The 15017-nt window shown below is 51.0% G+C and overlaps 1 protein-coding gene across 4 annotated transcripts in view; it reads left to right on the top strand.

Moving 5' to 3' along the window:
- The window catches only part of Hspa12a (heat shock protein family A (Hsp70) member 12A), a 163711-nt gene that overhangs the window by 125491 nt on the left and 23203 nt on the right, over positions 1 to 15017 (top strand). For all 4 annotated transcript variants that reach the window (XM_087552353.1, NM_001107445.2, XM_087552356.1 and 1 more), the window contains 5 exon segments: positions 4934 to 5019; positions 5738 to 5862; positions 8646 to 8832; positions 11919 to 12023; positions 13011 to 13127. In XM_087552353.1, coding sequence (XP_087408479.1) covers positions 4934 to 5019; positions 5738 to 5862; positions 8646 to 8832; positions 11919 to 12023; positions 13011 to 13127 — 620 coding nt within the window.

The raw sequence follows: 15017 nt of genomic DNA, 5'->3' as shown, positions 1-15017 counted from the left end.
ATGTGTGTGTATATGTGTGGTGTGTGTGGTGTGTGCATGTATGGTGTGTGTGTGCATGTATGGTGTGTGTATGTATGTGTGTGTGGTGTGTGTATGTGTGTGTTTGTGGTGTGTGTACTATGTATGTGTGGTATGTGTTTACTATGTATGTGTGGTATGTGTGTGTGTGGTGTCTGCATGTGTGTATGTATGTGTGTATGTGTATGTGGTGTGTGTATATGTGTATGTGGTGTGTGTGTATAGTATGTGGGTATGGAGTGTGTGTGGTGTGTGTGTGGTGTGTGTGGTGTGTGTGTGGTGTGTGTGTGGTTTGTAGTATGTATGTGGTATGTGTATGTGTGTGGTATGTGTATGTGTGTGTGATGTGTGCAAATATGTATGTGTATGGTGTGTGCATGTATGTATATGTGGTGTGTGTATGTGGTGTGTGTCTATCTGTTTGTCTGTCTGTATTTCCTGGTGTAGAGGAGATTTCAGAGTGGACTTCCTCCACCACACATCCTCACCATGACTATGCCCACCACAGACCCAAAGCAATAGGGCAAAACCATCAGAGTCAATCCTCTGAGATGTAAGTCAAACATAAACCATTCCGACTTCTCAGCTGATAATCTCAGGTATTCTGTCATGGCCACAGAAAGCCAATCCACCCACAGTGTTATGGGACAAGCCTTGGACAGTTACTGTGTGATTGAGCGGGAACACGGGCATGTAATTCTCCAGATTCCTAGGTTTTTCAGCTCTGGCCCTGACCATCTTCCTAGTAAAGCATTTACCTTTAATCTACATTTCAGCGGTCTCCCTCCCTGTTTCTACAGCTAAGCTAAGTTTCCTTTTCCTCCAAGACCATTACTAAGAATCTTCCCACAGGTTGAGCTTTTGGTGTCACGATTGCTGTCTGAGTTCGTGTCCTACAGAGCTGTCACTGGACAGCAGCATGAACCGGTGACACCTGGCATTTCCTTTTGTAGATGACCTTGGTCTAAGCAAAAGCCAGAGACACACTTGTGTTCCCTATACCCGTAGCCTCTCCTGGACCAGTTCTCTTGCCTGTTATCTTCCATCTATCGGGAAAGATTTCAAGCTCCACTGTCCTTTTGTGTATGTTTAGTTACTGTGACTTGTGTACAGCACAAAGGAAATCAGTCCTGGTTGGGACTGTCAGTGCAGCAGACTTAAGCTTCCCCCTGTACCCTCAGAAAGTCAGTCCTGGTTGGGACTGTCAGTGCAGCAGTATTAAGCTTCCCCCTGTACCCTCAGGGATTACAGTGGGGCTATTCCATTTCCCCAAGAGGTTTAAAACTCAGTTTTGCACCTATCTATGAGAATGTCACCACTCCACCCTCCCTGTCTATGCAGATCAGTTTGAAGTCTGCACAGTGAGGCTCACTTTTAATTTCCGATGGAAGAAGTCCATGAAGTTCGGCTGCCTCTAGGCCTGGAAAGTGATCCGCAAGTCAAATGACTTGCTCAATACCGTGCCATATGTGTCGGGGGAGGGGAGGACGGGACCCACCTCTGCCATCCTTGATTTTTGCCCTCAGTGTATCCCGGTGTCCCCTGAGGTCCCAAAGCCCGTGCATGTTCAGCGCATGGCTTGATGCGTGCTGCTCTGTATGTCACGGGATAAACAAAGCTCGAGAAGGACCAAGTGACAAGATAATCAGGATCAGGCAGCAGCAGGCTGTGTGCAGCCCCTGTGCAGGCTGCTTGTCTGCTAATTGCCAACACCAGATTTTCTGGGCAATTAGATGTTTGGTATCTTCCAAGACCTTCTGTGCAAGTGTGGACACGGCCTCAGGCCTTCAAGGTAGCAGGTGGAGAGAGGGTGGCTCCCGGGTGGATGGCAACTTGCCCGAGGTTGCCCCAGGGGCTTCGTATAGGATGGAATCACCACCAGGGTAAGGGTTGCCTGGCTGGGCCCCAGTGTGGAGATACGAGTCCTCCTCTGGCTTTTATAAAAAGAGGTTCCCCGTGCTCGGAAATAAGCAAAGCTGGGAGTATTTCACAGGATAGCTGAGGAGAAGAGTTTACCTCATTCTCTTTTCAAGAGCAGCGGACATGGGCACTAATAGGAACAGGAATGGTCGTGTCCTCTGATAAACAAGATAAGTTTGGTTGTTAAATAAAGGCCTTTAGGTAGTCCAAGCTGCCCTTAAACTCCCTAAATATCTGGGGATGACCTTGAATATCTGATTCTCCTATCCACCTTCACAGTGCTGGGATTACAGGTATGGGCCCCTCTGTTGTGCTGGGGGTCAAACCCAGGGCTTTGTGCATGCTAGGCAAGCATTTTGCTAACTGAGGTACATCACGAGCCCAAGATGAGCGCTTAATGAATATTTTTATTATGGTAGAGTATACATTAACACAGAACTTCCCTTTGAAACAATTTTATGTTTGATGTACAGTTAATGAGCAGCATGGTTTTTGTTCCCAATGCTGTGCCTGCCACAAGCATCGCTATTTGCAAAACTCTTATCGCCTGGCCAGGAGCTCTGGGCTTCTGAAGCAATTGCTCCTGGACACCTTTTACCTACTTTCTATCTTTTTGGATTTGCTTGTTCAGCATAGTTCATGCTAGGGAAATAACATAGTATTTGTCCTTTCGTGTCTGTCTTATTTCCACTGTTTCCTGGTTCACTGGTGTTACAGCGTGTGTAGGAATGCTGTCACCTTAGCACATGGTTGCACTGTTCCAGATACTATCCCACCGTGTTGGTGAACCACGGTCCTCCTTCCTCTGTGGCCGGGCACATGGGTGTGTTCCCAGTTTTGGTTATCGTGAATGCTGCTGGAGTGAGCGTTCACATACAAGCCTCTCTGTGAGCCGGTTTCCAAGTCTCTACTGGTTACATTGCTGGATCACGTAGTCATTCTACATATGACATTTCGAGGAGCAGCCAAACCGTTTTCACAGCAGCTGGCCCATTTGCATCTCACCAGCAAGGCACCAGCCTTCCAATTTCTGTACTTGTTTTTCTTTCCTTTTAAAAATTATAGTCATCCGTGTGGGTGAAGTAGCGTCTCATCGTAATTTCTGGTAGACCAGTTGGCTTTGAACGCAGTGATTCATGTTCCCTTGCTTTCCAGGTGCTCAGATTAACAGTGTGCACCACCACACCCTGATGTCATTGTAGTTTTGAGCTGCATGTCTCTGACAGCTAATGAAGCTGACCATATTCTCCTAAACTCACAGAGCCTTCTGGGGAAGAGAAAGGCCATGAGCCCAGATAGGAAGTGACTTGCAGATGGGAAACTTCACATTCTCCCATTCTCTCATTCACGGTCTGTTTCGCTCCTCAGCCTGCTCGGGAGCCACTGGAATGATGCTGTTTGAATTCCCACCAAGTAGAAAAAAACAATTCTGCAAGAGGCTGGGATTAACAGAAAGCGATTTAGCAGATGGAGCTATTCCCCATGCTCCCCCAGAGAGGAGAGCCTTTCCCAGAGAGAGCCAACCCATCTTCCGCCCACATGGAATTAAGCTGTGTACTAAACTAGCAGGGTTTCCAGAGCACTGCCCGGCTCCTGCTACCGATGGGTGTAGCATCTGGCTGTTGTCTCCCTGATTGGTTGGCAGCTCTGTCAGCAAGTCTTTGCTTGGTTGCTTCAGGGCCCTGCCAGCCCTGGGCAGTGGGCACAAAAGCACTGTGGATCTTTCGAGCATTGACCAGGAGCAGCATGTCTTGTCCTTGGGACCCCTGAGACTGCCCCAGAACAAATGTCTGTACTTAAATCATTGCAACAGGGCCAGGGCCAGGGGCAACAAGCCATCTATGCCACTTTGCCATTGTCCTTCTGTTTGACCTAGTGTTCCTTATCGAGATCAGTTCCAGGGCCAGGGCAACTAACCCAGCTACCTTTTGGCTGCTGCTTTTTCCCTCCTGAATGTTGGAAACCTCCAGCATCCCTGACGATGTGACCCCACTGCGCTCTGGAGGGGCTTGTGCTGTGGAAGGTGATAGGTCAGTCAGTCAGTCACTGGATGCTGTCCCTGGGAATTGCTCTCATGTCCCATATTCCATGGACAAGAATTGTTAGCCCTGAGGTAGAGTGTGTCCTCTCCAGTTTGGCCACCTGAGGGCTGTAGATACTCTTCCAGAGCTCTCCATTGCAATCATTTCTTCTATGGGAAGACCTAAGTAATCTCTCTGTCATGAAGTTCCAGTGACATGATTCCCCTAAAGGTCAGACTGAGGAACCAATGTGGTTATTAAACACACATAGCATGGGTGACCATGAAGCAGCCACCCTAGGAAATCTACACCCAGCATGGGATGATGGCTTCTCCATGGCCACCCAAGACGAGCTGCCCCCATAATGTTCCCCAGCCTGCGTACTCTACTCCAGCACTTCCCCAGCCTCCAAGGCCACTGCACTTAGGGCAGAGTCATATGCAGAGGCTGGGAGGAAAGACTTGGAACCTCAGATGAGGGTCTTATGACTCCCCCAATCCCTTGTTCTCTGAGGGACTGTCATCCTATTGGGGTGGGCTCTTGCAAGCTGCCACAACTGCTCTGATGAAGATGATAAGTGCTTTGCTCAGAAGACCAGCACATCCTCCTGCACATGACTCAGGTTGCACTGGTCCACTGTGGAATCTGCATTACAGGGCCTTCGGCCCAGAGCTGAGCCATTCTGGGAACAGAGCATTGTCTTCTGCTTATAGGAGGTAGAGGCGAGGGCGGTGGTGACAGGCCTGGTGGTCACTTAGAGATAAGGGGTAGGGACATCCAGTTCTAAAGGCCAAGAACAAGGGGTTCTGGCCTGGGCAGGGGCATCCTGCCTTCCTGGCTGGGAACGGCCCTGTTCATTGTGGTAGCAGACTTTTTAGAACCCGTGTGTGTAGGGACAAAGTCACACTGGCCTCTTTTCTGCTCTCTGGGCTGGCCTTCAGTTTTAAGAAGCTAATTTTTGTCTTTCCTTTTAGAAACGGCCCCCACATCTGCATATTCATCTCCAGCACGGAGTCTCGGGGACACAGGAATAACACCTCTGTCCCCTTCCCACATCTTGGTAAGAAATGTGTGTGTGCGTGTGCATGTGCACACCTAAAGCAGCCTGAAGTGACCTTCCTTCTGGGGGAGCATGTGTGTGTGTGTGTGTGTGTGTGTGTGTGTGTGTGTGTGTCTGTCTGTCTGTCTGTCTGTGTGTCTGTGTGTCTGTGTGCATATGTCAGCTGCCTTTTCTAGGCAGCCTCTCACATCCCCCTGTTGTGTGCACATGGATGTTGTAGAAGCAAATGTACTCTACCAAGCCTGCTTCCTATCCTGGGCCTGGAGAAGCTTTCTGAGGTGTGCCTGATGTTTGCAGAGGCATCAGCCTGGAGAGTAGTGTGAGCAGACAGGAGGATCAGCTCTTGAGAGCCTCGAGTGGTGGCAGGGGTTCTGCAGAGGGGCCTGTGTACAGCAATAGTGGGGAGACCATCTCTGCACAAGGAGACACTCATCTGGGCTTCTGCCCATGGCAGCATTTCATAGTTAGCCAGTATGCTCAGCGGATAAAGGGAAGCACCTATAGGGGGCACCCTTAGCATCTATAGGGGGCAGCCTCAGGCTATTGACCTACACTCCAGTTAGGGCTGCTTTCATTTCTCTTTTGGGTGGGAGCTAGGACTGGCCTGCCTGAGCGGGATGGTCTGCCTGCAGCGAATGCCAAACTGCGCAGGGTGGGGGCTTCCTCCTGAAGGTGAGGCCTGGCCCTCACCCTCCCGTGCCTCCCCATGCACTTGCAGAATGATGCTGACCCCGTCTCCGAGCAGCAGACCTTTCTCGTGGTGGTGGCCATCGACTTTGGGACCACGTCCAGTGGCTATGCCTACAGCTTTACCAAGGAGCCGGAATGTATCCATGTGATGCGGTGGGTGTGGCAGGGGGAGGGACACCAGGGGGGCTGGGCACCATACTCGTGCGGACTGCGGGTAGGCTAGTCGCCTGTGTGCAGGAGAGCACCCTGGATTCAGTTCTAGACTCCTTGTGCTCCTTGCCAACGTCCAGACAACAAGCTCCCATCGGGTTAACTCTCACAGAGTTTAGGGAAGGGTTGTGCAGTACAATTGAATCCCAGCTAGAGTGACTCCAGGGCTTGACCTGGGTAAGAGAAGCCAGGAGGCTCCCTGTATAGTATCTGATGGAGGTGACCCACGGGCTACTTTCTGTGTGACCACGGGCAGTTATTGATCCTGCCACACCTCTTTTCCCTCACTCCAGAGATGGGGATAAAGGCGGTGTCTGCCTCATGTGTTCTTTGTGAATGGGATTTTCAGCATACACAAAAAAAAAAAAAAAAAGTGAGCAGGAAGGTGCCAGCTCTTCCCTGCAAGGAAAACACCCCAGCCCCCGGAGAAAGCAGAGAAGGGCAGACCTCTGCCTGGTGACCCTGAAGCCAAAATGCTCTAGGGCATCCTTAATGCACACAGCAGTCTGTCCAGCCCTCACTTACACCACTGTCCTTGGGGTCCAGTGGGACAACGTCCCCAGGGATTCAGCAATTGATCGATCTCAGAGTAAGGCGTTAGTATTTGTCTAAAGTCATTGAAAAAGTGACTCACAGCAAGTCTGGGGCACTTAGCCTATGGGGTAACATGCACCCTGACTGGAAGTCTGGGCAGAGACGGTGCCACAGCTATCTTAGCAGAGGTCCCTCTGGAGGGAGGCACCAGTCTGCCTTGTGAGGGCCTTTTCATGCTGAACGTGGTGATGCTCAGAACAGGTTAGAACTCAGCCTGGGCGGCAGCTACTCTGTCTTATACTGGGCCGGGCCTGTGTCTGGCACTAAGGCTGTTCCCAGGTCGCTTGGCAGGGAGGGGACAGTGTGGACTCCTGGCAGCCCTGGCTTCTGGAGGGAAGGAACCCCAAGAAGCAAAGAAAATGAACAGCCCACCCTTCCCACCCCTTCTCCCTAGAGTTTATTTTTCCTTCTGTCCAGGAGAAGGAAATATCTCTGGGGTTGAGCCGACTCCAGCCCTGCCTGTTGCATGTCTATGTCTGTCCACCTGTTTCCTCCTCTGTCCCCACCTGTGTCTCCTCCTCTGTTTACAACTGGCCAGCCCAGGATGGTCCCCAGCTTGTCAGCGTGGCTGCCGCTGAGCTGTGGAAGCTGTCCGGGGCCCCTCCTTCGGTTACATACATGTGCTCTTTCTTCTGGATGCTCCCCGCCTATTGCCCCCTCCTCCCCAGAACTCCAGATCTCTGAGCTCCACCTTCCTGGGTCCCCTGAGCGCCCCATCAGCACCATAGCCATTGGCTGCCTTGGCCCTCTGGTCTTGTTTGGCTTTTTCCTCTCCCTCCCTAAGTCTCTCTCTCAGCTCTGCCCCAGGCTAGGCCTGACCTCTACACCTGCCTTTGTGCTGGACAGCAGCATCCCTGATCCCTTGTTAGATTTTCACCTGTTCCCTGTCATTCACAGATCTCTCCAGCCCTGTTCCACCGCTGTCCCAGCCCACCCCTCACTCTTCTCGTGCACACAGCACATCTCGAGTACACAGGTTTAGCCTGACTAACGCCATCACTTAACCACCTGGGCCAGCTCACCTAAAGCAGCCTGAAGTGACCTTCCTTCTGAGATGTAATTGCTCTCTCCTGAGTCCTCTCTCCTGGGTCCCACCAGCTGTTACTTCTGCCTCCTCTGGACCCTCAGGCCATGTCCCTGGGCTCCCTCTTTCCATTCAGTCAGGCACATCTCGATGGATTTGTTCATACCTGTCTTATTTAGAAGAGGAATCTGGCTAGCTCTGTATTCGTGTCAGCTGCTGAATGCTTGCAAATGTTGCAGTGAAAAACAAAAACAACAACAACAACAAACAAAACTAGCAGAACCAGTTCCTGAGCGTACCCTGGTGGTCTCGCTAGCTCTGGCTCCGACTAGCGCTAATTTATCTCAGCAGCTCCACGTTGCCCCATCTGTTCTCTGACCCACTGTCCATGAGCCATTCCAACACAGCATCCTGTCAGGCTGCCCTGCCCTCACTCACAGCTCTCTTGCCTGGTTTCCACCACGCCAGGCATACGCTTCCCAATTCCGTGGTGGCCACCATACACTCTCTTGAACTCAATTAAGTCACCTCATGAAAGAACACATCACACAATACCCTCTGATCCAATCGATAAGATATAATTTGACCATCTAGACAGCACAAAATCCTGTACACACCCATCCCTTAAGAGTAGTCATAACAACCTGTATCTATGTGCAGAGAGGAATCCTAACGTCCACCACCAGGTTCTCTCAGCTGCCTCTTCTTCTCTCCTGCCTCCTCTGCCTCCCTAAAACTTTTCTCCCACCCATCCTTCCTTCTCCTCCAATGACAGGCCTTGTTCTATCCTGTACCTGCCTTCACCTGCATAATGACATCAACCTACATATGACCTCCCAGGTTCTGGCTTATTGGAAGCATAATCAGCACTGTGCCCACGTGTCACCTGCATGGGGCACACAGTAGCTGCCCAGTAAACGTGGAGTGAAAGGCAAATGCAGAACTCATTTTGAGTTAGAACCTGGTTCTTGTCTCTTCTCCTTCTGACTGAGGTGCGTCTGCAGGTTAACCAGTTGATACAGAGACACGCTGCAGGGACTCAGCTCTACTGTGCCTACTAGACCGGGGTCTTCAAAGACCTGTAACTTCTGCTTTTCCTTGGTATCAGGAGATGGGAAGGAGGTGACCCTGGTGTTTCCAACCAGAAGACCCCAACCACCATCTTGCTGACACCAGAGAGGAAGTTCCACAGCTTTGGATATGCTGCAAGGGACTTCTACCATGACCTGGACCCCAACGAGGCCAAGCAATGGCTATACCTGGAGAAGTTCAAGATGAAACTCCACACCACAGGGGTGAGTTGGCCTCTTTAGGAGGGCAAGGGACCTCAGTGTAGGGGGGTCTTCAACTCGAGTTCCCCCAGGTTTCCCCTACAGAGATTAATGACCACCGAACTAGGTCTTGGAGACCCTAGAAGACACAGCTCCTCACTTCCGGGCTCACAGTCCGTCCTGCTGTGGGGAGCAGAGCAGGGGTTGTTGGGGGTTTAGTTGTTTGTTTTGTTTAGGAAACTGACAGGCAGAAAGCATCCCAGCTGTGACGTGGGTGTAGGGTACTGCCCCCTTGCTGCCCAAGGGGTTGTTGGGAGATCAGGGGCCCCTCTATCCACTGAGACCAAGTCGGGGAGGTGGGTCAGGGCTGAGGCTATTAACCGATCGGTTTGGAAGTAAAACCAGTGTGAAAATATCTTTTATTTGCCAGATGTAATTGTTGTCTCAGAGGCTTACTGCTGAATAAGCTCACCCCTTCTAGCTCTTTCTGAACTGGATGGTTTATTTCAGCCTGTTCTGGCCCAAATGCTTCTCCAAGCATTCTCTTGGCTTTTGACTGAATTGCTCACCTGCAACCTGTTCTCTCTCTCTCTCTCTCTCTCTCTCTCTCTCTCTCTCTCTCTCTTTCCTTCCCTCCCTCCCTCCCCATTCCTCCCTCCTTCCCCCATCCAATCTCCATCCCATTCATTTTCTCCCTCTCCCTCTCTCTGCACTGCTCTCTCAGGTTGCCTCTCTTTCTTGTTTGTTCTTGTGAGAGTTGGGCATATAGACTATTCTGTCAAATCTATCTCTGATTCATTACTTTGTCTGCCTCTCAATTAGATGTCACTTTCAAACATGGCTGCTTCTACAAACTAACTTTACCTTCATTATTTTGGATTAAAGCTGTGTATTAAGGGCATGTATTCCAGCCACAGGGATTAAAGCTGTGTCATTCCGGCCAGATCACACAGACCTAGAAAGTCTTTGGATGTGATCCCTTGTCAGAGCAGCCATGTTGCTGGATTAAAATTCCTCTGCAAACCAGAAGTAATAGACAGATCACCCTCTGTGTGTGTGGAGCAAGAGGCTAAGTATGTGTGGTAGTCATTAGAGAGCTGAATACCAGACCAATGACCTCTTCTAAAGCCCTGAGCAAGCCGGTTTTCTGTGAGTTGCCCAGGTCAAACAGGCATCCCCATCCCAAAGCTTCACGGGGAAGGTAGAAACTAGATGAAGACCTCAGACTCTGGCCACATGCCTTGGGTTTCAATCCCACCCCTGATTCCTCTAAGACACTTAGTCCAAGTCATGTGCTTCCTTTAAAAAACTTGTTTATTTGCATAATTTCTGTTGATTCTTCGTGAATTTCACATCATGAACCCCAAATCCCACTCGTTTCCCAGCCCCTCCACAGCTGCTTTCCACCCTTGTAACCTCCTCCCCCACCTCCCCCCAAACCCCATCTCACGTGGGAGCCTTGGCACGCCACAGTGTGTCAAAGAGTATATACTCGTTTTTCTCAAACAACTTTACTTACAAATGTTCATTACAATGAGTCATTGGTCTGGTTTGAGGCCTCTGGCTTCTGCTATACTATCAATCGTGGGTCCTCATGGGGACTCCTCTTGGACATCCTGTTGTTGTCCCGTGTCATGGAGATCCTGCAGCTTTGGGTCTGTAGGACCGGCCCCTTCACATGCTCCAGCAGCTCAAAGATTGGTAGATGATGGGGTGAGCCAGCTCAAAGGCCTGGATCTGGGCCTGGCTGGTGGCTGAGCTGGTCAGCCCGCCAGCTCCCCCATGCCAACACTGCCAGGACCAGCTCCTCTTCATCCCCGCCCAAGCAAAGGATCGATCTCGAGCCAACATTCCTGTGCCCACACCACCAGGACCAGCTCACACTCCTTTCTGAAATGGAGACAGTTACAACATTGTGTCCACAGGGGGGGCATAAGGATCAAAGTGCTGTAAATACATGATGTTCGAAGAGGAAGCAAAGTTCTAGTGGAATGGTAGCTTCCGTTAGCATTTGAGGAGACAGCACAGAGCTCGCAAGAAAACTGCCTCCGCTGACACCCGGCCCTCCAGGGCTCCAGGCCTACAGGAGGTTGCATTTCTCCTGGCTGAGAAGGACTCACGCATTCTTCCAGAAGGGACCCAGTGCTGCATGTCGGGACTGGGGCAATGGAGGCACAGGTCGAACTGTAGCTTCTCCGGACTCCGCTGCCTGGCTGAGCAGAAGAGTCTAGAAGCTGGGCCCCTTGCTGGGCATCGGGAGAAGGGGGTGCTGGCTGGAGGCGGTGAGCATGAGCAGACGGGTTAGGATATTCCACGAGGACCCATTAGCAACTTGTGGCCCTGCCTCCAAACAGAGGCAAAGCCTGGCTATCAAGCCTACATCAGCCTGATTAATTCGTTCCTGAGACTAATAAGTGGGTTAGTCTAGGGGCTTCCTTCCACACCCACCCATCCTCTCCCCTCCCCCAGGAGACCCTCTCATCATTTTTTTGATGACCTCTTTCCACCCACCATCTGGCCACTCTTCGAGGTATCCTCTCTCAGAGGACCATGTACAGCAGCTGCTTGGCCTCTGGCAGGGCCAGAGAGGCAGCGATGCCTGCCCGGCTTTCAGCAGATTAGACAGAACCGGCCTTAAAATAGGAGCTCTTCTATTTTAGTGACTCGGCTGGCAGCTCGCCGCGGAAGGAGAGGCTGCTGCGCGTTAGCGTCCCGCTTGGCAGCGAAGTGGCATGATTTAAGCTGCTGTCACAGAGCTCCCAAGGGTGACCCATGTCTGGAAGTTGCATGTAAACTGCACCGGGCTTGGCACCTGCTATCCACTCCCAGGACTCGCCATTGGCCAGAGGCTCCCGTTCCTGAGGATCCTAGAAAGGGAGAGAAGGGAGGGAAGGAAGGAGGACACAGTGAAGGTGGGGCCTGGAGAGAACCCCCACAGCTTTAATACAGTAAGGAGGCTTTACTGCCTGGTTCACTGGGGATAGGGGAGTACATTTTCTCTGTCTCTCTAAACATAGGGAAGCAGGGTTCCACTGGTCTCCAAACAGCCGCTCGCAAACCAAAGGCACGGTTGGTTCTCCTTAACCGCGGTCACACCTTTCTCCCTCCAGGACCTCACCATGGATACAGACCTGACAGCGGCAAATGGCAAGAAAGTCAAAGCCCTGGAGATCTTCACTTACGCCCTACAGTACTTCAAAGAGCAGGCTCTGAAGGTGAGCCTTAGGGACGGTGGCAGCCAGCCTTGGGTTAGGCCATCTGCAGGTTGCTGCACCTGCCAGTGAGGCAGTGGTGTAGCCTGCAGGGAGAGCATGTGGGCTCCGAGGTTAGAACAGTCGAGTGTGTTCTTTTGTTACTGTTGTTGTTTTTAAAGATCTTTTTAAAAAAGGATTTCTCATTTATTTTATTTATGAGTACACTGTAGCCGTCTTCGGACACACCAGAAAAGGGCATCGGATCCCATTACAGATGGTCGTGAGCCACCATGTGGTTGCTGAGATTTGAACTCAGGACCTCTGGGAGAGCAGTCAGTGCTCTTAACCTCTGACCCATCTCTCCAGCCCCCAAGTATGTTCTTAGGCAGTGCTGGTGGAAAGGTGAAATGGTTCGGCATTTTGGAACGGATTTGGCAGCTCCTAAAAGATACAAACGCAGAGACATGACCCAGCAATCCCACTCCTAGGGGAGTGAGCACACATACACATAAGACAATTTACATTGGAAATTCAGACCAGTGTTATTTATAATGACCAAACAGTGGAAACCACTCAAATGCCCATCGACTGATTGATAACCGAATGCTATTCAGCCGCAAAATGAAATACGAATGCACATCACAGTCGGATAACCATTGAGAGCATCATACAAAATAAAAGAAACAATACACAAAAGCCACATCATAAAATTAATTCCCTTTGTATGAAATGCTCATAACAAGCGAACCCACAGAATCAGCAGGTAGGTAATTTCCAGGGATCTGGGGATCTGGGACCGACAACAGCCCCTTCCCTTATAGGGTGTGAGTGAGAGAATTGAGTAGAGCCAGGGGATGCCCTGCCTCCACACTGCTGTGTGTGGGAGGAAAGCACAGACTCCTCTGGAGTTCCTGGTAAAAGACTGACTGCTCAGCAGAGCCACAGGAGGTGTGTACCGGGGACCAGCAGTGTCTCCTCACCTCCTGTTCTTATTCTTCTTGGCATTAGGAGCTGAGTGATCAGGCAGGGTCGGACTTTGAGAACTCTGATGTCAGATGGGTCATCACAGTGCCTGCCATCTGGAAGCAGCCAGCCAAGCAGTTCATGAGAGAAGCTGCCTACCAGGTGAGGGACATTGGGATGGGTGGGGGGCAGAGGAAACGGAGCTGAGACTCCCACAGTGGCCACTGTGACTGCGCTCAGATATCTCCCAGCATCCACCAGCTTCCTAAGGATTGTGGGAAGAGACATGGGTAAAAGGGTCTTGTGCCTCAGCTTCCTGAGTCAGCCTAACAGAGGGATTGCTCTCTCTCCCTCTTTCTCCTCCTCCTTTCTGTCCCTCTCCCTCTTTCCTCTCCTTCTCTCTCTTCCTCTCCTCTCTCTCCCACTCCCCCTCTCTCTTCCTCTCTCTTCTCCTCTCCCTTCCTTTCTCTCCCTCTCTCTCTCTCCCCTCTCTTCCCTCTCTCCTTCTCCCCTCCCACTCTCTCCCTCTCCCACACCCTCTCTTCTCTTTCTTCTCTCCCTTTTCCTTCCCCATCTCCCCCCAACCCCCGTCATCTTCTCCTCCCCTCTCTCTCCCCACTTCTTTCTTTCTCCTCACCCCCCTCTGGGTTTCATGTGTCTGGGTCACATGGTTCCACTGTAATTTTTGGAGGTTGGATTTCAAGCTGGAGTTCAGAGACATTTCCTGTAGATGAAGGACTATTGAAAAGCTTCAGGAAAAGCCTTGGAAACAAGAATATTTATATAAGAAGGGAATAGAAGCAAGGATGTTGGCCGGGAGGCTGAAAGTGGCCGCCTGCCGCTGGGAACTGAATTGCCCTCTGCTTGCTTGTCTGTCAGAGCCATGCAGAAGCCTGTGGGCTCTCAGAGAAGGGTGAGGGCTAACATACTGGGTGCTGTCAGGCTCCTAAGTGAGGGTAGCACTGTGAGGGTGGCACTTTGGCTCCAGGGTGAACCAGTCACCCTCAGAGGCAAGATTCTCCCATAGCTGGTGACCAGCCATCAAGGGTTCACCAACGTCGTAGACATTCAGGCCTCTCTGATGGTTGATATTGACGCCCAGCTTGACAAGACCTGGAATCACCCAGGAGACAATCATTAGGCATGCCCATGGGAAATTTCTGGCAATAATTGGTGTGAGTGGATCCGTCTTACTGCAGGAGGCCCCTCTCATGGGCAGGAGTCCTAGGCTGACTAAACTGCAGACAGGGAGCCAAGCACCAAGATCCATCTCCCTGCTTCCTGATAGGGCTGTGTGAGCCTCTGCCTCACGCTCCTGCGACGGTGACATCATGCCTTTCCCTCTGTGACCAGGCTGTACTCAAACCTGGAGCCAAAATAAACCCCGCCATCTTTGAAGTGCCTCTGTCAGGTGTTTTGTGCTGGCTCTGAGAAAAGTAACAATACAGCCAGCACCCTGCAGTCACAGACAACTGTCCCAGCCATCTTCCGAGAGGTCTGTCCTTGTCCCCAGCAGAGCTGGCTTTTATTGAGCCTGGATCAGTACTCTGCCTTGAGAGTCAGGTTTTGGTCTTTAATCTCAGTCCCAACCAGAGCAGGCACGTCAATGCCTTAGATGTTTCCTTGTCCTCTGTCCTCATAAGATCTCTCAAGAGGGGGCTGGAGAGATGGCTCAGCAGTTAAGGGCACTGACTACTCTTCCAGAGGTCCTGAGTTAATTCCCAGCAACCACATGGTAGCTCACAACCATCTGTAATGGAATCTGATGCCCTCTTCTGGTGTGTCTGAAGGCAGTGATGGCGTTCGCATATACATAAAGGAAATAAATCTTAAAACAAAAGACCTCTCAAGAGACATTATACCCAGCTTTCTCAGGAGGCACACTTCTGATATCAAGTTAGTAGCCATATATGTGATTCTTTCCTTCCGAAAGAGTCACCGAGTCAGCTTGATCCCCAGCAGATGGTAAAGCGGCCCCGTGAGTTTAAGCACCATAGGCTCTGTTCAGTGCCCACAGCCTTACCCAATGCAGCTCCCAGAGCTCAGCTTGTT

Source organism: Rattus norvegicus, chromosome 1 (genome assembly GCF_021556685.1).
Source record: "Rattus norvegicus strain SHRSP/BbbUtx chromosome 1, alternate assembly SHRSP_T2T, whole genome shotgun sequence".
Classification (NCBI taxonomy): domain Eukaryota; kingdom Metazoa; phylum Chordata; class Mammalia; order Rodentia; family Muridae; genus Rattus; species Rattus norvegicus.
The sequence above is the reverse complement of the archived record's forward strand: the minus strand, read 5'-3'. Positions and strand labels throughout refer to the sequence as shown.